This window comes from Salvelinus fontinalis, chromosome 38 (assembly GCF_029448725.1).
Source record: "Salvelinus fontinalis isolate EN_2023a chromosome 38, ASM2944872v1, whole genome shotgun sequence".
NCBI lineage: Eukaryota > Metazoa > Chordata > Actinopteri > Salmoniformes > Salmonidae > Salvelinus > Salvelinus fontinalis.
The window spans coordinates 25,243,477-25,267,180 of record NC_074702.1 but is presented as its reverse complement, the minus strand read 5'-3'; the positions used below and the strand labels follow the sequence as shown (position 1 = coordinate 25,267,180).

The following is a 23,704-nucleotide window of genomic DNA, read 5'->3' as shown; positions in this document are numbered from 1 at the left end:
GAGCCTACATTCAATCATTTCGATCATATAGAGAGGTTTATTTCTCTATCTCCCAAAGACTTAAAATGAAAACATGGCAGCAAATCCCCAAAAGACAGGCAGTAGGTCTAATACAACATGAAAAAAAGGAAACAGAACATTAAAAGACAGAACATAAAAACAAGACAGACATTAAATTAGAATCCTTTTCCCAAAATAAATGTATCAAACCATTCTGTAGTAAAAGTAAACCCCCCAAAAAGTCTAAACAAATATTTTGGGTTCAAAAATGTTAACCCCCTCATGACAATCAAAACACCAAGCAGTATGATGTAGCTAATGTGTAAAGACAATGGCAGTATACATAAAATAACCAAAAATGAACATGCAGAATAAGAAAAAAAATAATAATAATCACAGGACTTACAGTATGACACCAATAAATAAAGCTTTTGGGAAACTATAACTTCAAACGGTACAAATTCAACACAATAATAATCCCCCTTCTGATAGCACTTATCAATTAGGTTGCACTACACTATGCCCTGAAGGACACATTAACAAATCTCATGACACATTTCCCCATGTCCCATGCTAGTAGTTAATCAATGTCTGACATGGACCAAAGTGTATTTTGAATCTGCATAAATGGTACTCTCAGTCAATGAAAGGATTCGATTGATCCGTCTGAATTGATATATTTCATTGACAGAGTACCATTTAAGTAAATTCAACATATACTTTAGTCCATGTCAGACATTAACTACTAGCATACTTCATCAATTAAATCAGTCAATATGAATATACAAATAAGAATGATGCCAAAATGGAGCAATAACATTATCATTATTGACAAATATCCAGTCAGGAGTTTTGTAAAGGACATACATTGTTTTAACACAAAAACCAAGGCTTGCCTGCCAAGGGAAGATCAACTGCTGCAAATGTGCAAAACACAACCTTTTCAATAGGCCTACATATAAGTGTAGTTAGTAGTAAACTACCTGTGGTGCAAGAAAGTGCTAGTTCATGCAACTCATCTATATAAAATGTACATTGTACCTTCATGGTTCCACGTTTTTTGCTCTCTCACTATCTTGTTTATATTTTTTCATAATGTGTGTTTGACAGCAATCATGGGTTCAAATTTGTTCAGCAGGTTCTGTTGAAGTTCTTTGAGTAGATGATCCCGTTCCTCGGAATCCAGGAGAACTTGCTAAATAAAACAGGTTTACAAATCAAAATATTCCGTGTTAATTTTGGTCCACTCTTTAGTGCTTTTCTAAGGTCATGTATGGACATATCTCACTCATGTACGGACATACCTCAATGAGTTTGTCTCTCTTCTCCAGGCTCTCCCTCAATTTCCTCTCCTCCCTCTCTTTGTCCTCCTTTTCGCTCCGCCAGGCTCGCTGTGTCTCCTTGTTCTCCTTCCCTCTCTCCCTCAGGTCGTTGGCTGTCTCGTTGAGTTGCTTTGACAGCGAAGACACCGTCTGACTATGATTCTGCTGTTGCTCCTTGAGAAGGAAGGGGGGAAGATGGGAAGAGGGGAAAGGTATGGGTTCAAATGACCAAACTATATTATAGGCTTGGTATTTTAGGTACCTCACTGAAGATGACCTGAATTGTGTAAAAGACCATGGAAGACACACCACATCGCAGTATATAGAGGGAGCATCTTACTAGTCTTAAATGGCTTCCTATTCACTAATATGAAAGACAGGGATTGGTGAAATCATCCACTACCACCCTCGTTTGCACTCACCTGCACTATGCCCTGATAGTCCTGCAGGGCGGTGGTGAGTTTGGAGACCTCCCGGCACATGGTGGCGCTGTGCTCCTCTCTGTCCTGAAGCCAGGCTATCACCAGGCTCTCCTTCTCCTTCAGCTGAGAGGCCAGAGCCCCCTCTGCCCCGCCTCCTGACACCCCTTGGCTAATCACAGAGTCCGACAGTGCCTGAGGGAAAAGATAACAAATAATGAGGAAAGTCTACCTGAAGCGAGTGAACTCTAAAGAGCTACATGTAGAATTTAGGCATTGTAATTTCAGAAAAAGTCCATAAAATAGCTGCAGTAATAGTGGGTGAAAAATATATATTTTGGCCCAATACAAAATCGCATTCTAACATGCAGACTTTCTATTTGACAACAAAAGCCAGATCAGTTTCTGTAACGAAGATGGGGGGAAAAGACTAGAGCTGGGACGACAGACATTGCCTTACTCCTACCAAAGCATTTTGTGTACGTCGGTAATATTCTATGATTTTGCTATACAGCATTCCTGTAGATTGTTCTAAAACTATTATTTGGTTAACAGTAATAGCCTATGCATTATGTTGATTCCTGCCCTAAAAGTATCTGCCTGTCCCTGTTTCACGGTCGGCTGCTATGTGAGTGAGCCACTCTCACTCACTCTCCCCACATTGTGCAAGGAGAAATGGAACAATACAGACATTTCACATTTGGAGCAACTTTGAAATTTGGAGAAACGTCAGAATCTGATGTCAAATTGATAAAACTTAGATCATTGTACAATGAACAAAAATATAAACGCAATATGTAAAGTGTTGGTCCCATGTTTCATAAGCTGAAATAAGATCCCATATGCACAAAAAGCTTATTTACCTCAAATGTTGTGCACAAATTTGTTTATATCCCTGTTAGTGAGAATTTCTGACAGGTGTAGCATATCAAGAAGCCTATTAAAAAGCATTATCATTACACAGACAATAAAAGCCCACACTGAAATGTGCAGTTGTCACAAAATAATGTCACAGAGGTCTCACGTTCAGGGAGTGTGCAATTGGCATGCTGACTGCACCAGAACTGTTGCCAGAGAATTGAATGTTCATTTCTCTACCATAAGCCACCTCCAACATCGTTTTAGGGAATTTGGCAGTACGTCCAACTGGCCTCACAACCGCACACCACCTGTTTGGCAACGTGTTGGCGAGCGGTTTGCAGATGTCAACGCTGTGTACACAGTGCCCCATGGTGGTGGTAGGTTTATGATATGGGCAGGCATAAGCTACGGACAATGAACACAATTGCATTTTATCGATGGCAAATTGAATGCACAGAGATACATTGATGAGATCCTGAGGCCCATTGTCGTGCCATTCAGCCGCCACCATCACTTCATGTTTCAGCATGATACTGCCCGGGCTCAGGTTGCAAGGATCTGTACACAATTCCTGGAAGCTGCACCTGTGCCAGTTCTTCAATGGCCTGTGTACTCACCAGACATGTCACCCATTGAGCATGTTTGGGATGCTCTGGATCGACATGTACAACAGCGTGTTCCAGTTCCCGCCAATATCCAGCAACTTCGCACAGCCATTGAAGAGGAGTGGGACAACATTCCACAGCCCACAATCAACAGCCTGATCAACTCTATGCGAAGGAGATGTGTTGCGCTGCATGAGGTAAATGGTGGTCATACCAGATACTGACTGGTTTCTGATCCACGCCCCTACCTTCTTTTTTTAAGGTATCTGTGACCAACAGAGGCATATCTGTATTCCCAATCATGTGAAATCAATAGTTTAGGGCCTTTTAATTTATTAAAATCTTTGAAATTGTTGCATTTATATTTTTATTCAGTATACATAAAGTAGCCGAGGCCCATCAATTAGCCCACATTGCTAACTCTGATATTGTTGCTATCTAGCCAAGCGTTTTTAGTTCCCACTTTCTCAGTGAATAATATAGCCTACAGGCCAATATGCTGGCAAAAGAAAATCTCTCTCTTTATATTTATACACACACACACACACACACACACACACACACACACACACACACACAGTACCAGCCAAAAGTTGACACACCTACTCATTCAAGGGTTTCTTTATTTTTACAATTTTCTACATTGTTGAATAGTGAAGACATCAAAACTATGAAATAACAATATGAAACCATTAAGTAACCACAAAAGTGTAAAACAAATCAAAATATTTCATATTTTAGATTCTTCAAAGTAGCCACCCTTTGCCTTGGTGACAGGCTTGCACACTCTTGGCATTCTCTCAACCAGCTCCATGAGGTAGTCACCTGGAATGCATTTCAAGTAACAGGTGTTCCTTGTTAAAAGTAAATTTGTGGAATTTCTTTCCTTCTTAATGCATTTGAGCCAATCAGTTGTGTTGTGACAAGGTAGGGGTGGTATACAGAAGACAGCCCTATTTGGTAAAAGAGCAAGTCCATATTATGGCAAGAACTGCTCAAAAAGCAAAGAGAAACGACAGTCCATCATTACTTTAAGATATGAAGGTCAGTCAATGTGGAACATTTCAAGAACATTGAAAGTTTCTTCAAGTGCAGTCGCAAAAACCATCAAGCGCTATGATGAAACTGGCTCGTGAGGACCACCACAGGAAAGGAAGACCCAGAGTTACCTCTGCTGCAGAGGACAAATTCATTAGAGTTATCAGCCACAGAAATTGCAGCCAAATAAATGTTTCAGAGTTTAAGTAGCAGACATCAACATCAACTGTTCAGAGGAGACTGCGTGAATCAGGCCTTCATGGTCGAATTGCTGCAAAGAAACCACTACTAAAAGGACACCAATAATAAGAAGAGGAGACTTGCTTGGTCCAAGAAACACTTCAATGGACATTAGACTGGTGGAAATCTGTCCTTTGGTCTGGAGTCCAAATTTGAGATTTTTAGTACTAACCGCCATGTCTTTGTGAGATGCGGAGTAGGTGAAGGGATGATCTCCGCATGTGTGGTTCCCACCGTGAAGCATGGAGGTGGTGTGATTGTGTAAGGGGGCTTTGCTGGTGACACTGTCTGTGATATATTTAGAATTCAAGGCACACTTAACCAGCATGGCTACCACAGCATTCTTCAGCAATACGCCATCACATCTCGTTTGCGCTTAGTGGGACTATCATTTGTTTTTCAACAGGACAATGATCACACACCTCCAGGCTGTGTAAGGGCTATTTGACCAAGAAGGAGAGTGATGGAGTGCTGCATCAGATGACCTGGCCTCCATAATTATCCAACCTCAACCCAATTGAGATGGCTTGGGATGAGTTGGACCACAGAGTGAAGGAAACTCCTTCAAGAATGTTGGAAAAGCATTCCAGGTGAAGCTGGTTGAGAGAATGCCAAGAGTGTTCTAAAGCAGTCAACGCTACTTTGAAGAATCTAAAATATATTTTTGATTTGTTAAACACTTTTTTGGTTACCACGTGAATCCATGTGTGTTATTTCATAGTTTTGATGTCTTCACTACTATTCTTCAATGTAGAAAACAGTAAAAAAAAATGGAATGAGTAAGTGTGTCCAAACTTTTGACTGGTACTGTGTATGCACAAAGAGCCAAAACATAAATCGAATAATTTTGGATCCTATTTTGACAGGTTGCACATCAAAATATCAATCATGCATTCCCTGAATATGTTAGATAAATAGCTTACCTTTTTAAATATTAGGCTACCATCTCAGTTGACTGTAAAAATGTGTCTAGAGCCCTGGGGCTAATGCAAAGTAACTGTACATTAAAACAATGTTTTATTGTTGTAGAAATGTTCCCGCAATTTTTTGGGGGCACTGAGCAAATGTTTGGTCTTGTGAGAGGAAACTTGAACCTTGTGAGAATTTTGTGTAACTTCTGGTGCACGTTTACAGTGAACACTGAGGCTGTCCATCCCCTTACAGTTTTAGACAGTAGCCAATAGGCTATCGTGGCTATTTGAGCATAACGTAGGCAACAAAACAGTGCCAATCCCATAACATTTTCACATGGAAATAGCTTTTGATTTCTATGACATAGCCTATATTTGCTGTTCAGGCCTACATCTCACATCTCATGAGACTTAAAGAAGTTTTAATTAAGAATATCAACAAATGTGCATATGCGCTCTGTGGTCTGATCTGAAAAGCTCAAGACAGCTGATGGGCGACACCCGCCAATATAATTCTACTCCGTTGGGCAAAATCAGAGACTCAATCTTGCAAAGTTAGATTTGTTTTGGTTTGTTGCATTGAAAATGGGTTGATATGTTGATTCGATCACAGATAAAACAATCTATATAGTGCAAACCAGTGGGGCAAACTCCGTTAAGTGCGTCTCTGTGCATCATGGTATTTATTCTGCGTGTCAGTCCTGTTGGACTAATAAGCGTGGCCATCTCCTCCTCAAGCACAAGGCAGCCAAACATAGAAATCGCTCTGTCATTTCCTGGTTGCTAAAATTCTACACTCTTCGAACTATTTCAGTTTACTTGAGAAAACATGCACTGAATAGTTATCATTAGTATCATTGTACCATCTACATCGCAGTGAAATATCTACGACTGTTTGAAGTTGGTGGACGAAACGGAAAGTAAAATAGTCTCTACCATGGTCCATGCTATCCCGGATCCTTTGATGTCGGATAGCACTAACCTCTCCACCATATTGCAGGGAACTGGTATGCGTGGGAGTGGGTTGTTTATATTCAGCCTAAGTGTTGTTGCAATTCGCCTAGCTTCCACATCGTAGAGACAATCGACATGTAGCACCTTTAACTTGAATAACAGAGGTCAGTGCTTACAGTACTGGTTACTGAACCCGACACAAACAATTGTGGCCACACTAAAAAGAGATATACCTCGAATCAATTATATTTAGATCAGGAATGGTCAATGTGAATAGATATTCAAATTACTCAAAACACTACATTTCAAGACATCTGGGTCTGTATTCACAAAGCGTCTCAGAGTAGGAGTCCTCATCTCAAAAAGTGTGGACCTTACTGTGAAATGCTTACTTACAAGCCCTTAACCAAGAGTGCATTTCAAGAACAAGAAAATTTGACCAAGTAGACTAAAATAAAAAAGTAACACAATAAGAATAACAAGGCTATATACAGGGGGCACCGGTACCGAGTCAGTGTGCAGGCTAGTTGAGGTAATCTGTATATGTAGGCGGGGGCGAAGTGACTATGCATGGGTAACAAACAAACAGCAAGTAGCAGCATTGTACAAAAGGGGGGGTCAATGTAAATTGTCCTGTGGCGATTTTTATGAATTGTTCAGCAGTCTAATGGCTTGGGGGTAGAAGCTGTTGAGGAGCCTTCTGGTCCTAGACTTGGCGCTCCGGTACTGCTTGCAGTACGGTAACAGAGAAAACAGTCTATAACTTGGGTGACTGGAGTCTCTGACAATTTTATGGGTTTTCCTCTGACACCGCCTATTATATAGGTCCTGGATGGCAGGAAGCTTGGCCTCGGTGATGTACTGGGCTGTTCGCACTACCCTCTGTAGTGTCTTATGGTCAGATGCCGAGCAGTTGCCATACCAGGCGGTGATGCAACCGGTCAGGATGCTCGATGGTGCAGCTGTAGAACCTTTTGAGGATCTGGGGACCCTTGCCAAATCTTTTCAGTCTCCTGAAGGGGAATAGGTTTTGTCGTGCCCTCTTCACGACTGTCTTGGAGTGTTTGGACCATGATAGATCATTGGTGATGTGGAGACCAAGGAACTTGAAACTCTCGACCTACTCCACTACAGCCCCGTCAATGTTAATGGAGACCTGTTTGGCCCGCCTTTTCCTGTAGTCCACGATCAGCTCATTTGTCTTGCTCACATTGACGGAGAGGTTGTTGTCCTGGCACCACACTGCCAGTAATCGGACCTTCTCCCTATAGGCCGTCTCATCGTTGTCGGTGATCAGGCCTACCACTGTTGTGTCGTCAGAAAACTTAATGATGGTGTTGGAGTTGTGTTCGGCCACGCAGTCATGGGTGAACAGGGAATACAGGAGGGGACTAAGTACACACCCCTGAAGGGCCCCAGTGTTAAGGATCAGTGTGGCAGACGTGTTGTTGCTTACTCTTACCACCTGGGGACGGTCTGTCAGGAAGTCCAGGATCCAGTTGCAGAGGGAGGTGTTTAGTCCCAGAGTCCTTAGCTTATTGATGAGCTTCATGGGCACTATGATGTTGAATGCTGAGCTGTATTCAATGAACAGCATTCTCACATAGGTGTTCCTTTTGTCCAGTTGAGAAAGGGCAGTGTGGAGTGCGATTGAGATTGCGTCATCTGTGGATCTGTGGGGGTGGTATGCAAATTGGAGTGGGTCTAGAGTGTCCGGGAGGATGCTGTTGATGTGAGCCATGACCAGCCTTTCAAAGCACTTCATGGCTACAGATGTGAGTGCCACGGGGCAGCAATCATTTAGGCAGGTTACCTAAGCTTCCTTGGGCACAGGGACTATGGTGGTCTGCTTGAAACATGTAGGTATTACAGACTCGGTCAGGGACAGGTTGAAAATATCAGTGAAGACACTTGACAGTTGGTCTGTGCATGCTTTGAGTACACGTCCTGGTAATCTGTCTGGCCCATAGCTTCGTGAATGTTGTTAACCTGTTTAAAAGGTTTTGTTCACATCGGCTACCGAGAGCGTGATCACACAGTTATCCAGAACAGCTGGTGCTCTAGTACATGCTTCAGTGTTGCTTGCCTAAAAGTGAGCATAAAAGGCATTTAGCTCGTCTGGTTGGCTCGCGTCACTGGGCGGCTCGGGTCTGGGTTTCCCTTTCTAGTCCGTAATAGTTTTCGAGCCCTGCCACATCCGACGAGCGTCAGAGCCGGTGTAATAGGATTCAATCTTAATCCTGTATTGACGCTTTGCTTGATTGATGGTTCGTCTGAGGGCATAGCGGGATTTCTTATAAGTGTCCGGATTAGTCTCCCTCTCCTTGAAAGCGGCCGCTCTAGCCTTTAGCTCAATGCAGATGTTGACTGTAATCCATGGCTTCTAGTTGGGATATGTATGTACAGTCACTGTGGGGACAACGTCATCGATGCACTTATTGATGAAGCTGATGACTGAGGTGGTGTATTCCTCAATGCCATTGGATGAATCCTGGAACATATTCCAGTCTGTGCTAGCAAAACAGTCCTGTTCTGTAGCATCCACGTCATCTGACCACTTCCGTATTAAGTGACTGGTACTTCCTGCTTTAGTTTTTGCTTGTAAGCAGGAATCAGGAGGATAGAATTATGGTCAGATTTGCCAAATGTAGGGCGGGGGAGAGCTTTGTATGCATCTCTGTGTGTGGAGTAAAGGTGGTCTAGGATTTTTTTCCACCCTGGTTGCACATGACACGCTGGTTTAAAATTTGGTAAAACTGATATAAATTTTCCTGAATTAAAGTCCCCAGCCACTAGGAGCGCCGCTTCTGGGTGAGCATTTTCTTCTTTGTTTATGGCCTTATAGAGTTGGTTGAGAGCAGTCTTCGTGCCAGCTTCGTTTTGTGGTGTTAAATAGACGGCTACGAATAATACAGATGAGAACTCTTTTCATAGATAATATGGTCTGCAGCTTATCATATGGTACTCAACCTCAGGCGAGAAACACCTCGAGACTTCTTTAATATTAGACATCACGCACCAGCTGTTATTGACAAAAAAAAGACACCGCCCCCCCCCACCCCTCATCTTACCAGAGGTCGTTGCATGGAAAATCCTGCTAGCTCTATGTTGTCCATATCTTCGTTCAGCCACGTCTCAGTGAAACATTAGATGTTACAGTTTTTAATGTCCCGTTGGTAGGATAATCTTAATAGTAGGTCATCAATTTTATTTTCCAATGATTGTACATTAGCAAGAAGAATGGAGGGCATTGGGAGTTCACAGGGTTCTCAGAAAGATCCCCGATCTGCGTCCCCTTTTCCGGCGTCTTCTCTTCACGCAAAAGGCGTGGATCTGGGCCTGTTCCAGTGAAAGCAGGATATCCTTCTCGTCGGACCTAATTTAATTCAACCTATAGAGATACTGTATGTTGAGGTGACCCCCTCACCTGCATGTCTTTCTGAGAGATCTCTAGCGCCTGCTTCAGGCAGAGGAGAAGTGACTCTTTTTCCTGTAGGATTGCTTTGAGGGCCTGGTCCCGCTGTCTCCACACTTCCCTCTCCTTCTGCACCTCCCGATGCCCTCGCTCCTTCTCAACCAGCTCCACTCTCAGTTCCTGGGGGTTAGAAGAAAAACACAAAGCCCTTATGTGAGAAATTACTAGTAACACCTTTGACTGAGTGACTATAGTGCATCCAGCACAATGTTACCTTTGTTAATGAAAGTGAGTGAATACAACTAAGTGAAAGAAAGTGTGTGTGTGTACTTGTTCTACAGCAACTGCCATACACTGGTAGCACAGCAATCACACGTGTGTGTGTGTGTGTGTTCAACTTCAGACTCACATTGATGATGTCCTGGTTACATTGGAGTACAGTGTTGAGTGTGGAGAGGTCTTTCTCCCGGTCTCTCCCAGCCTTCTTCAGTGCCTCCAGCTCACTCTCCATCCTCTTCTCCTTCTCACTCATCTCAGAGCGCAGAGCCTCCAGGGCTAGCTAAAGATGAGGTAGAACATAAGACATCAGCAAAATAACCTTGTACAGAAATGCTCTATATTCCATATTATACAACGGGTGGGTCTAATCCTGAATGCTGATTGGTCCAGCCAGTGTCTATTCCACAAATTGCCACTGGCTAAATATATGATGTTAAAATGCCTATTTACTCTGTTCAATCTGACTGTGAAATCCACTGTCTCATCAGCCCAGTCAGGCAACTTATAAACTTGATTTCCACTATAAAAAGCATCTAGATATTATCTCAGATTTATTTTAGACTATCAATTTGTTTTCAACAGTGGAGATTTGTATAAACCTTGCAGTCTGTCTCGCGACATTTGCAACATCGTATTTCAATATTGAAACAATCTCCTGCTGTCCCATAGTAATGAACGTGTCGGGATTTCGGACGAGATAGACAGGCAGGCACCATTTCTCTGCCAGTCGAAATCATGAAATCAGCTGGAGTCATTTTTATGGATATACACAAAAAATGTCAATTGAAAAAAGTTAAAACGAAACGCAGCTAATTTGCAGTCTTTCCAGCCTCAGTTTGAAGTGATTTTGTTACGGTAGCTGTGTAGTTGGCTGGCTCCCCTGAACAACAGTGTCCTGACAAGTGTGCACATTTTCTATGCCAAGGGAAATCGCACCTAATTAGCTCATTGTTATGGATGTATCCAAATAAATGTCACTAGGAAACAGATTAAACAAATGCAGCTATTTTGCTGTTATTCTGGCTGCACTTGACTGTAAGTTAGCTGTAGTTGGCTAGCTAGCAAGCAAGGGATAAGAACATCTAGAACAAATGACTGGGTCGAGTCCATAGATACAGAACAAGTAGAGTGAACGACTGGGTCGCGTCTCTAGCAACCCTAGATGTGTGTTGGGACTATATCTTGTGGAAGGATGAAATTAATCAAAATAACGTTTAATGAAAATATGTCAATCATTATTTGAATATGTTGTTAACCCATTGTATTAAAAGTGATAATGCCAGAGAAGCTAGTGTTTGGAGGATATATTGGCACGGTTTGCCAGAGACGTCGTCTCGGGCCCAACAACACCCATACCAATATATCCTCCAAACACCGGCTTCTCTGGCATTATCACTTAAGTAATGTCATATTAAAAAATGAAATATTCACGTATATTATTGTCCATACTTTTGACAGTCTACACAAGTTTATTTTTAGTTTTAAAAAAAGTGTTTATTCTAAACCAATAGCTTATTCAAATCATAATCAAATGGGATCAATCTGAGCCCTCACCTTATTGTCGGAGAGAGTTTGTTTCAGATTGTCAGTGAGTGCTTGTGTCAGTCTGTCAGCCACGTCTGTCCCTGTCCCCACCTCAACACACATCTTCCTGATCAGACACATACACTCCTGAGACAGACAGGGAGACAGGAAATGACTGTCTAATCATGGAATAACACATGGCTTGTCCCAGAGATGGCATCAGAAAATGACTTGATGTGATAAGAAAAAAATTGACATCAATTACACCAGAATACAAAAACTGCATTTAAACAAATGTCTCAATGATAAATTGAGACAGTGATAAATATTGAGACAGTGATAGTTGGATTGCTGTTACAGTGCTATTTGGGTTGATAATTGGATTTGTTTCCGACATTTCTTGATTTTCTTTGTTTTTTATAAATGGATTATTTGTGTACCCGTTTGACATTTTACTGCATTGTTAGGAGCTAGTAATATAAGCATTTCACTGCACCTGCTATAACATTAGCTAAACTGTGTACACACCCAAATAAATGTGACATTAAAAACATTCAAATATATGTCAGTACAAGTCAAAAGTTTGGACACACCTACTTACAAGGGTTTTTCTTTATTTTTACCATTTTCTACATTGTAGAATAATAGTGAAGACATCAAAACTATGAAATAACCAAGTGTTAAACAAATTAAAATATATTTTATATTTGAGGTTCTTCAAAGTAGCCACCTTTTGCCTAGATGACAGCGTTGCACACTCTTGGCATTCTCTCAACCAGCTTCATGAGGTAGTCAACTACAATTATTTTCCAAAAGTCTTGAAGGTGTTCCGTACATATGCTGAGCACTTGTTGGCTGCTTTTACTTCACTCCGCGGTCCAACTCACCCCTAACCATCCCAATTGGGTTGAGGTTGGGAGATTGTGGAGGCCAGGTCATTTGATGCAGCCCTCCATTACTCTCCTTCTTGGTCAAATAGCCCTTACACAGCCTGGAGATGTGCTGGGTCATTGTCCTGTTGAAAAGCAAATGATAGTCCCACCAAGCGCAAACAAGATAGGATGGCGTATTGCTGCAGAATGCTGTGGTAGCCATGCTGGTTAAGTGTGCCTTGAATTCTAAATATATCACAGAGTAGGTGTGTCACCAGCAAAGCACCCCCACACAATCACACCACCTCCATGCTTCACGGTGGGAACAACACATGCGGAGATCACCCGTTCACCTACTCCGCGTCTCACAAAGACATGGCAGTTAGTACTAAAAATCTCAAATTTGGACTCATCAGACCAAAGGACAGATTTCCACAGGTCAAATATAAATTGCTCATGTTTCTTGGCCCAAGCAAGTTTTTTCTTATTATTGGTGTCCTTTAGTGGTAGTTTCTTTGCAGCAATTCGACCATGAAGGCCTGATTCACGCAGTTTCCTCTGAACAGTTGATGTTGAGAGGTGTCTGTTACTTGAACTCTGTGAAGCATTTATTTGGGCTGCAATCTGAGGTGCAGTTAATTGCCGATTTCTGAGGCTGATAACTATAATGAACTTATCCTCTGCAGCAGAGGTAACTCTGGGTATTCCTTTCCTGTGGCGGCCCTCATAAGAGCCAGTTTCATCATAGCGCTTGATGGTTTTTGCGACTGCACTTGAAGAAACTTTCAAAGTTCTTGACATTTTCCGTATTGACTGACCTTCATATCTTAAAGTAATGATGGACTGTCATTTCTCTTTGCTTTTTGAGCAGTTCTTGCCATAATATGGACTTGATCTTTTACCAAATAGGGCTATCTTCGAGATACCACCCGTACCTTGTCACAACACAACTGATTAGCTCAAGCGCAATAAGAAGGAAAGAAATCCCACAAATTAACTTTTAACAAGGCTCGCCTGTTAATTGAAATGCATTCCAGGTGACTACCTCATGAAGCTGGTTGAGAGAATGCCAAGAGTGTGCAAACCTGGAAAAGGGTGGCTACTTTGAAGAATCTAAAATACACAATATATCTTAATTTGTTGACACTTTTGTGGTTACTACATGATTCCATATGTGTTATTTCATAGTTGTGATGTCTTCACTATTATTCTACAATGTAGAAAATAGTACAAATAAAGAAAAACCCTGAAAGGAGTAGGTGTGTCCAAACTTTTGACTGGTACTCTATATTAAACCGATTTGATTTATCTATTTGGCTATTTTAAGCTAAGGAAGTTTGCTCACCCATACAAACTTCAGTGATGAAAATTGATAACTATCTGCTAATACCACTTTATCTTAAGTTAGATCTGGGAGTTTAAGAGCTTGGGGTGTCCATGTTGTGATGGCAACATTCCACTAGCTCAGCCAGTGTCTCATTTCTGAGTGAAGTGGATCCCTGTGTTTTCAGCATGACTGCATTGTCTCCCCTCATAGAATCACTATGAATCACTCACCTGGATAACCCGGTCTCTGCTGTGCAGGGAATGCCCCAAACTCTGCAGAAGCAAGTTTCCCCCGTCCTTCTGCGGCAACTGAAAAAGCCATAATCACGCCATACACAGCACTTAGATGAAGGATGTCAAGTCAACAGGGGGCCGGCATTGTTGCAGTGATATTAGAGCAGACTAGCCTGAACTGATGACAATGACCACAGGCGTTGCCAAGACAGCACAAACAGATCTGGGACCAGGCTGGAGCAGCAGACCTCTCCATTTTGAAGCGAGTGTCTTGTGGGTGATATATGCCACTATGTTACAGCTGATTCTTTCAAAGAATGCAGGCAATCAGTTTGTATTCTTGTAAAAAATGTAGAACACACAGTATAAGCCTATAACCTGCCCTGCACGTGCCAAATGTGCAAATTCCCCACCACAAAAGCTTGATATACTGTAAGACCTCACACAGAGCACACAAATACTTAATCCCAATGATTGATTTATTTGAACTTTTCTCGGATTGGGTGGAGCTAATGCCAGATTCCAGGCAAATTAAAATAATTCCTTGTGTAGAGCTGACTGTGGTGCTCTTAATCGTCAAAGCTCTTCGTGGATTTACAGCTCCCATTCCCAGACTGAACTTGCTAATAGGGTTTCTTAAAATATCCCAAAAACTGGAACTCAAGCCAGACCTACATCTCAGACGTGAATCTCATGAAATGAGAATCAGCTTAGGTAAGATACCTTAACAGCTGGGGGTGAGGCCCAGACATGCTAGAACCCTAGGTAGGTGCTGGGTTGAATAACTTGAGTCTACTGTAAGGCGATAAGGCTAACAGACGCCACTCAGCAGCTGAGTAGCATGTTAATGATCTCTTTATGAAAAGCCAACCTGAGCTGCAGGGCAAACTCTTCTAGTTGGGGAAGATTCCAGGGAGATGTGTGGTTGTGTGTGTGTGGTTATATGAACGCACCTGCATTAAGGAAAGGGGAGACTCCCTCGTCCAGAGACCAAACAAACTGTAACACACCCATCATTCCTTGCATAATGCTTTATTTGTGCTTAGTCAATACAAGCAGGGCTTAAAGACATTGCTATCCAAGTGATTCTGAAGACGTACTTGAGTGAGCACACACACATGCAGAGGAAGCATGTTAGGGACACTATGTTCAGGCCCATTATATTGCTGTGCACCGGCTGACTAGGCCTATACCTGTTTATCGTGTATAAAATGTCAGCAGTCAGTTATTATGACAGGGAGTGTCAACCTTAGTTGTGTGTGCGCAACCAAATTATCATGACACTTCCATTCCACTCACCAATTTAAACTGTTTTCTTTTTCAATTGAGTTACTATAAACACTATGGACCGGTTCCCCAGAGACTGCCTAGTCCTGGAGAATCTCCATTGAGAATGCATTTTCCATGACTGGCCTTCATTTGTGTCTGGGAATCCAGATGAAAATGTCTAAACAAGAGGGAAACAAGTAGAGTGAAAAATCTAACTACTCAGTGCTTACCTTAATCCAATCCTCTGGTCCACTGACATTGGTATCTGGTTTGGTTTTGGTCCCGTGTTTAAGCTCAGTTTCAAGGGTCTTGATGCGTGCCATAGCTTGATCAAGCTGTCCTCTCAACTGTCTGACTGCAAGGTGCACTCGACCTGTATTGCTCTGAAATGAAATAAGAAAACGTCATTTTGTGAAAGACATATAAGTTGTCACTTTTAATTCTGTTGAAGTCCTATTCCTGTATTTATAAGTAAGAAAATATTCCGTGTTGGACCTTTGTACTGGCTACAGACATTATAGACCCTAGATGACATATTACTGACAACTAAGTAAATATTTACACTCCGTGATAGACGGAGTGATCCACAGACCACAGGCAAGGCAACCTGTCGGAAAATCCTCATTTAGGGCAGATATTTTCCTGACCAGGGAAGGGCTCATTTATAGGCTATGGGAACCCAAAGTGTTGTCGTCAGGAAATAATCCTTGCCCAACTCATAATAACTTCCTGTCGTTATTTGGCATGCTGGATTTTGATAGAATATAAGAGATATCTCACCTCTCTGTGTAGTGGAATAAACTCGTCCCTCAATTCAGTCAAAACATCATTGGTTTCTCCATCCACTTCCTCTCCTCCATTCTCCCGCTCTCCAAAATTCAGCACCCTTGTTACCTCAGGGGGGGATGTCTCACCTACCTCTCCTGAATATCGCCCTTCCCTCTTTCCCAAAATGGGAATCTTACTCCCCGAAGGTGAATTGACAGGCTTTCCTTCAATACCTTTCAACTCTCTGAGGACCAGGAGTGACAAATCACCTGGAAAATCAAATGGATCACGGCAATCCAGCGAATCCAGTGATTGGATGGACTCAGTGCGAGAGGAGGCTCGTAAGGAGAGAGTGGATCCAGCCAATGACGCTGGGCTAGAGCTTAGCGATGGCACTCTTGACCAATGAAGAGGCATGCTTTGCGACTTGTTCCTCGATAGGGCCAAGGGGGGAAAGGGTTGGAAGGGTAGGCGGCGGGGAACCCCACAAACTGACTCATAGGCGGAATCGGACACCCTCAGAGAATCACATCCCTCACAATTTTTCCCCTTTGTGCATCTTTTCCCCGTTCTCCTGAAGTATGGACATGCGTCCCATTTCTCAGACCAGCACTCATACTCTGACAGGGCCATGTTCTCCTTCAACATTTCATTGTAACCCTCTCTGTCTCCCATTCCCTCACCATCCTCCTCACTAGTGCTGCTCCTCATCCTGAAATCCTGAGGGTGTCGCTGGCGGTAAGCGCTGCGTACCCACTGCCTGACCTTGTCCCTCTCCTGGGTCAACTTCTGAAGCCTCTCAGAGGATAAGACCCTCACTCTGGAAATGACAGAGTCAAACTTGAAAACCCGCTCTAGAACTGAAACACATTTGCCACACAAGAACTCCCCCCGCCCACTGCCCCGTGGTACGGACTGGCCTAGTATGTGTGTAAGCACAGAGAGAAGGTCCATTGCTTTAGCGGGTGAGGACAGGGACGAGAGAGACGTTGTGGAGCCAAGGGACATGGTGCTACCTGCAAAGTGGGAAAAGAAAAGCTTAGAACTCACACACACGCGCATACACTTGCAGAAGTGCACACACACACACCTCACCCCAGGGGCTGCGTTGAGAAGACCTGGAGAGACTTCCTCTACCAGGGGAGTCTGATGGGGTCTGAGGCTGACCATCTTTCTTGTTCTGACCCCCAAAGAGCCATCGCCGTTGGTTACCGTGCAGGTCACCCCCACACACCAGACACCCCTCACCTTTGCCTCTGGAGGACATAGCAGACAGAAGGGCTAGAAAATCCCCTGACGTCCACAGAATGATCTTCAATATTCTGTTGGAATAAAGTAGAAAAGATTCTTGGCTGCAGCCTCAACTAAATGTATTCTAAACTTTTTGATCATTGTGTAGAGAATGGTTGGATATCTAATCTTAGAATTACATTCTGTATAAATGCACTTGCTGGTATTGACATTCAAAGTAGTTTTACCCAGTCAGAACTGGGTTTTCAAAAGTTGGCTTCACTTTTGGCCCACTTATAAAAGTTACCTGCTCTCACTAGTTTTCCGCTGAAAAGCTTCGAGTTTTGCTTTGCCTGTCAGTGCGCTTTAATATTGTAGTGTGGATGTTTTGATCGAATCGTTGGCTCTTTTCGCACACAGCTGTGTGTTTACAGTAGCAACCCACAGCCACCTACACGTCGACCTTGAGCCACGCTGACAGTACATTTCGCAAACTGTCTTGGCAAATTAACAAGTAACACAAACGTCCACGATCTCTCCGCCATTCGTCTCACTGCTCGCTTGTACCCATCATTATGAACTGTAGGCTGCTGTTGTTTATCCCTATACAATATCGAAAGATGACAGTTGCTGGTGTAAGCTACGTTTATTTCTGTTGCCCGTGGTACACAACGTATAACCAAGACCAATGACCTGTCTATGCAGTCCTATTTTAAGTAACATAGGTGTGCAAATAAGTTTCATTCCGACAACGCGGAGTCCGTAACCACGAAAGTTCTAGGCTACGTGTTCACAGTTTGAATCAAGCAGTATGACTTTACCAAAATAATTTCGTCCTTTAGAGTTTACCAAAATCGCAGATTTGTTTTCTGTATCTCCACTTTTAGACCATCTGCATGCATAAAGCGTTTGAATGAGTATGGCTTATCTGTCTCTAGAAGTAAAATCTGGTTTTGCGCTCTGAACCCGATACAGTTGGGAAGTCTTGAACGCAAACTTGAATCCCGGTGGGAACCTCCGTGAAGTTAACCGGGTCCCATCTAAACGTTGTAAAACCATTCATGACTTTACCAATGACCACATAGTAAAAAATAAATACAATAATAAAAAAAAAAGTGTCTTACAATGTCAACCAGGAACTCGAGCGCACTGCTGTAGCCTACACCGGAAAGTAGCTGTGAGTGTGCGCTACCTTGCTGACGTCATTGGTCATACCTGGGGTGTATTCATTACGAGGATTCTGTTGCGAAACGTTTCGCAAACGGAACGAAACGGGGAGGGACCTACCTGAATTTGTCCAATAGAAAATCTCTGTTTGACCTAATGATTACACCCGTTTTGAGAAGTGAATGGCCGTCTGTCAATAGTCCATTTGATTATTTTCATAGGCACACTTTTCATTGGTAATGTACAGTGTCAGAGCTCCTCCCTCAACTAATAGCGACAATGGAATGAAATTCAAGTTTATGCAACATTATAGATTACATTTGATTCTGATGGCAATCATTCCCAGAATATAGCCCCCCCATCCTTATGTAACTTGGAAATGTGCATGCTTGGGCGATTGTGTGCCAACATGGTAGTCCAATGTTCTGTAATCATTTTGAAGATTCAGTCAAATATAAAGATTATACACTATCACACAGATTTATTCAAAGAGAGAAACAAGTCTAATTCACCAGGAGAAGAGTGAAAGCATTGGGCAAGAACACACCATGTGAAATTTAGTTACATTCGGTGTATTTCCTATTACTGCACAAAAAACACTTGATTTCGCGGTTTCATAATCACAGATAAACAATAATGTATAAAAATATAGAATAGGCACTACATACAACTATGGCATGTCAATCAAAGACAATTTGCAGAACCATTTCTGTGAACATTATATTTAGTGTGTATGTGTGAACGTGAGCATGTTCATGTCAGCCACTCCTCTATGCAGTCTCTGAACACCGTCTCATTCCAATGCCAATAGCCGTGCTTCACTCCTGAGAGCACATACACAGCCAGGTCTCCACGAGCATGCAGTGTCTTCAGCCCAAACGAATCCCTACCGTACCACTATTCAAATGAGAGAGACAGAGAAGCACATAGTTATCCATCACATTAGGACATGGACATTATCAATGATGGTAGATGGTACCATTAAAGTAACTTACTTCCTGGTTCTTCATCTCAACAATGGTTTCGTTAATGTCATAAAATCCAAAGTGACTGATTGGAGAGAACAGACATCGTTAGTCCAATAGGTATATAGTGTCACTAGTGTCGAGCCCACGTCTCAGAGATGCAACCAATGTGTGTGTAAGAATGCAGGATATACAACAGGGCAATTATTTAGTATAAAATAATGGTGGTGATGGTGACCATGGATACCTGGACTCCCATGGTGTAATCACACCGTCATCTGGTCCTCCAATCAACACCAGCTTGTTGATACGCAGGAAATTCTTCCTCCACTCTGATGATTAGAGAGAGATACATTTATTTGTTCTGAGAGTGAGGGTAACTATGTCGCTCCACATTTTATAGAATTTACAACTACTTAGGACAACAGTGTCAGTAGGGCCAGACTGAATCTGCAGTTTTATCAAATATATATTGAGAAATAAATTTAAGCCAAACATAATATGTTGCTACAAAATGTTTGTCCATTATGCAGACAAGACAGTGTGAAAGGAGAAGTAAGGAACTTTGCTGGACATTTTGTCTGGCCCTTATCAGTTAATGCTACTAATCTAATCTAGATTTTCAATTTTGGATACTGAGATGTCTGCAGTAGGAATGAATTTCAGTACCTGTCATTTCCCTGTGTGGTCTTTCTCCATTCAGCAGGGCCAGATAATTGCTGCTCTTCAGGAAGCGTTCTCTTTGGTGTGGGTCTGGTAGAACAAAACATTTTGGTGCAAGCACAAAGGAACAGTTGTGAGCCTCTTTACTGTACTCAGATACACATCTACAAACGAATGTTCTGGTTCTCTATTTGTTCGACACCGAAGTTCCCCTTTAACTACTCAATTCTCTCTTACCATTCCAGAAGTTGCAGATGGACCATTTCTGTCCTACTGAAGAGTAACACACGTGAAAAACACGGGCCTTTAGATAGTGAGGAAAAAACATTTTCAGAATGTCTGTGTCTGTGGGAGAAGCACAACGAAAAGGCTAGTAAAAATGTGTGTGGTGTGTGGAACATATCTGTTTCAAATTTACACACGGCTTGCAAAGTTTCACTTTTTATTTGAAATGTGAGACATTAATATAATTTGTTTTGCTTTATTGTATGACAAAAAGCAAAATTTCATTGTGTTAAAGAGCTATACCTAGGCCTTGCCTGATAAAAGAAAACATGACTTAGGATAAGAAAGTGACCATCACTGACCTCCATACTGGCCAGCCTGTGGTGATGAGAGGGAGATGAAGGACTGGACATTATGGTCAGGAAGTGTAGAAAGAAGTCCTCGACATATCAGACCTCCTAAGAGAAGCAGGGGAAGACAGCATTAAGCGGAAAGCGCTATATCTCTACATCTTGTTCCAAAAATGCTAAATAACTGAGATAGAGACCTTGTGAGAAGCAGATAAGATGGATGCCATTCTCTGCCTCCTGCATGATTGGATAGAGCAACTTTTTGAAGCCCTGCACCTGCACCCACAGTGGCTTCAGGCTGGCCATGTTATCATACAGATCTATCACTGACACGTTGGTACCTGGATGGGCCTATCAAAAGAATACATCAGCTGATATTGCAAGTTACAAGAAAAAATCAATGTACTTGAAACATGTTATCCTATCATATTATATAAAAAATAAAGAGAGACGCACACTCCATATATAAACTCCCAGTAATTTATTGGGTATATACCAACATTTCTGCATCACTGTGCCTTCTTCAGGGTAATGTCATGATTACTTGAACCAGGTTATGTAGGCAACCAATGACAATAGTGAGGGGTGTGTCATAAGGATTAAGTTAATTAGAATGAATTAGTGAAACTGTTAAAAAAACAATCCTATCATATTATAACATGCATTATAAACTGGGTGGTTCGAGCCCTGAATGCTGATTGGCTGAACGCTGTGGAATATCAGACCGTATACCACAGGTGTGAAAAAACATGTATTTTTACTGCTCTAATTATGTTGGTAACCAGTTTATAATAACAATAAGGCACTACGGATGTTTGTGGTATATTTCCAATACACCACAGCTAAGGGCTGTATCCAGGCACTCCACGTCGTGCATAAGAACACCCCTTAGCCGTGGTATATTGGCCATATACCACACCCCGCCTCCCGGGCATTATTGCTTAAATATAACACAGGTATGATGCAAAATTACTTGTTTACTGTGCCAATTACATTGGTAACCAGTTTATAATAGCAATAAGACACCTCAGGGGTTTGTGGTATGTTGGCAATAAACCACGGGTAAGGGCTGTATCCAGGCACTCCACATTGCGTTGTTATGTATGACAGACATTTGTATCACAGGTGCACTAAAACAGGATCTGATCAAATTCCCACTTCACGTGAAACTGAGGTGGATGCTTTTTTGCCTTCTTAGTGCTTTTATTTAAGGATACACGTTTTAATATTTCTACATATTATTTATGAGTTACTAGGTGTAAAACATTTTGGTGGCCCCAAAAACATATTTTATCACTCACACACTGTATAAAGTGCTCTCACTTTCTTTTACCCCCCCACATAAGTATCCATGGAAACAGTTTCACATGAAGTGAGAATTTGATCAGATCCTGTTTTAGTGCACCTGTGATACAAATGTATATCATACATAACATTCTATTTCTCTAAAAACCTGTGGCCATTTTCCTGTTAAACATTCTCCAGAGAGAAAAAAAGCAGATGTTCTAGTCATCCAGTCATAATTTCCCCAATACCAAGAGCAAACACAATGTTTTCAGCCTGTAATATTGGCCCATCATATCATTATACTGAGGCCCGAGAGGGTGTGGTATATGGCCAATATACCATGGCTAAGGGCTGTTCTCATGAACAACGCAATGTGGAGTTCCTGGGTACAGCAACATGGAGTGGCTGGATACAGCCCTTACCCATGGTTATTGGCAATATACCACAAACCCCTGAGGTTCCTTATTGATATTATAAACTGGTTATCAACGTAATTAGAACAGCAAACAAGTAATTTTGCATCATACCCGTGGTATATTTAAGCAATAAGGCTGGGTGGCGGGGTGTGGTGCAGTATATGGCCAATATACCACGGCTAAGGGCTGTTCTTATGCATGACATAATGCGAAGTGCCTGGATACAGCCCTTAGAGCAGCCCTTAGCCGTGGTGTATTGGCAATATACCACAAACATCCGAGGTGCCTTATTGTTATTATAAACTGGTTGCCAACATAATTAGGAAAAAAAAAATACATGTTTTTCATACCCGTAGTATACGGTCTGATATACCACAGCTTTCAGCCAATCAGCATTCACTGCTCAAACCACCCAGTTTTGAAGAATCTTAAATATAAAATATATTTTGATTTATTTAACACTTTTTTGGTTATTACATGATTCCAAATGTGTTATTTCATAGTTGTCTCCCCTATTATTCTACAATGTAGAAAATAGTAAAAAATAAAGAAAAACTCTTGAATGAGTAGGTGTGTTCAAACTTTTGACTGGTACTGTACACCTCAATGATCTAATCAGTCTCAATTTACATAATAATTGTTTTCTTTTCTGTTTAATAAGTATATACTTATGGTTAAATGTGTGTTGTAGAGGCTTGGCCTCTACAAACGTACCTCTTGTATCAAACGACTCATCATAAGAAATTGTTTAGGACCGTCAAAGAGGCCGTGAACAATGATGACAGGTTTGTACCCAAGTGTTCCGGCCAGGTTAACTCCACATAAGAGCAGCAGAAGTCCATTGACATTGATGTCCAACGACGTTCTCATTTTCAATTAAACCACCGATAAATCAAGTTTAATTCCTTCAGCGTGCAGGATAGAACAATTGGTTGCATCACCCTAGCATAAATGAAAATGGACATTTAAGTTCCAGTTTACTATGTTTACCTACTTTCATTATTACACATCTGTTATGGTGTTTGCGGAAGAAGACACTCCTCTTCCTCCTTTATCATCTTAATTCAATGGCTATCCTCGGTCGACTTTGAGTGCTTGGTGCCATCAATTTAATTCACTATGATTCAATGGTCACTACACGCACTTTAAGGGAGTTTAACGCTTTTCAGTCTGTGGATGAATTCCACTCACAAAAAGTCTTTAACCATTGAGTGTAATGCAAAATGCCTCATAAACTTATGGTATTAACAACGACCGATGTAAGTAGCGGATGTGCCATCATTTGGACAAACAAAATGCGCAGTGCACACTTGTTCTGATTGAGTTGTTCTGTACACCTCCACCAGGGGGCAGAATCCGATCAG

The 23,704-nt window shown here is 41.9% G+C and overlaps 2 protein-coding genes across 5 annotated transcripts; both read right to left on the bottom strand.

Annotated features, from left to right (window-relative positions):
- Nucleotides 1-17: 17 nt before the first annotated feature.
- On the bottom strand, nucleotides 18-18,473 carry LOC129837305 (uncharacterized). Of its 4 annotated transcripts, none has more exons than XM_055903359.1 (11): nucleotides 18,392-18,473; nucleotides 17,133-17,359; nucleotides 16,050-17,053; nucleotides 15,500-15,652; nucleotides 13,998-14,075; nucleotides 11,599-11,715; nucleotides 10,175-10,324; nucleotides 9,778-9,945; nucleotides 1,745-1,936; nucleotides 1,305-1,496; nucleotides 18-1,195 (listed from the first exon to the last, which is right to left on the bottom strand). In XM_055903359.1, the coding sequence occupies exons 2-11, from the start codon at nucleotides 17,302-17,304 to the stop codon at nucleotides 1,091-1,093; spliced, it is 2,331 nt and encodes a 776-aa protein (XP_055759334.1). In that variant the 5' UTR covers nucleotides 17,305-17,359; nucleotides 18,392-18,473; the 3' UTR covers nucleotides 18-1,090. The 4 variants fall into 4 exon arrangements, with proteins under 4 accessions (XP_055759334.1, XP_055759333.1, XP_055759335.1 ...); XM_055903358.1 differs by lacking the exon at nucleotides 18,392-18,473 and adding an exon at nucleotides 17,575-18,047; XM_055903360.1 differs by lacking the exons at nucleotides 11,599-11,715; nucleotides 18,392-18,473 and adding an exon at nucleotides 17,575-18,052.
- Nucleotides 18,474-18,889: 416 nt separating this feature from the next.
- On the bottom strand, nucleotides 18,890-23,632 carry LOC129837253 (lysosomal thioesterase PPT2-A-like). The gene is made up of 8 exons (XM_055903266.1): nucleotides 23,055-23,632; nucleotides 20,835-20,988; nucleotides 20,650-20,745; nucleotides 20,300-20,407; nucleotides 20,069-20,152; nucleotides 19,647-19,731; nucleotides 19,430-19,484; nucleotides 18,890-19,331 (listed from the first exon to the last, which is right to left on the bottom strand). Exons 1-8 carry the CDS (start codon nucleotides 23,208-23,210, stop codon nucleotides 19,188-19,190), a joined length of 882 nt encoding a protein of 293 aa, XP_055759241.1. The 5' UTR covers nucleotides 23,211-23,632; the 3' UTR covers nucleotides 18,890-19,187.
- Between the last annotated feature and the right edge of the window lie 72 nt (nucleotides 23,633-23,704).

What these genes read in the sequence shown, in the direction of transcription:
- LOC129837253 (XM_055903266.1), bottom strand. Translation starts at nt 23,210, where the DNA reads ATGAGAACGTCGTTGGACATCAATGTCAATGGACTTCTGCTGCTCTTA. An exon ending in ACCACACAGGGAAATGACAG is followed by an intron (nt 19,732 to 20,068) that starts GTACTGAAATTC and finishes TCTAATCATCAG; the next exon opens with AGTGGAGGAAGAATTTCCTG. An exon ending in ATTACACCATGGGAGTCCAG is followed by an intron (nt 19,485 to 19,646) that starts GTATCCATGGTC and finishes CTCTCCAATCAG; the next exon opens with TCACTTTGGATTTTATGACA.
- LOC129837305 (XM_055903359.1), bottom strand. Translation starts at nt 17,304, where the DNA reads ATGTCCTCCAGAGGCAAAGGTGAGGGGTGTCTGGTGTGTGGGGGTGAC. An exon ending in GCAGAGACCGGGTTATCCAG is followed by an intron (nt 11,716 to 13,997) that starts GTGAGTGATTCA and finishes TGTCTGTCTCAG; the next exon opens with GAGTGTATGTGTCTGATCAG. An exon ending in AAACTCTCTCCGACAATAAG is followed by an intron (nt 10,325 to 11,598) that starts GTGAGGGCTCAG and finishes CCTCATCTTTAG; the next exon opens with CTAGCCCTGGAGGCTCTGCG.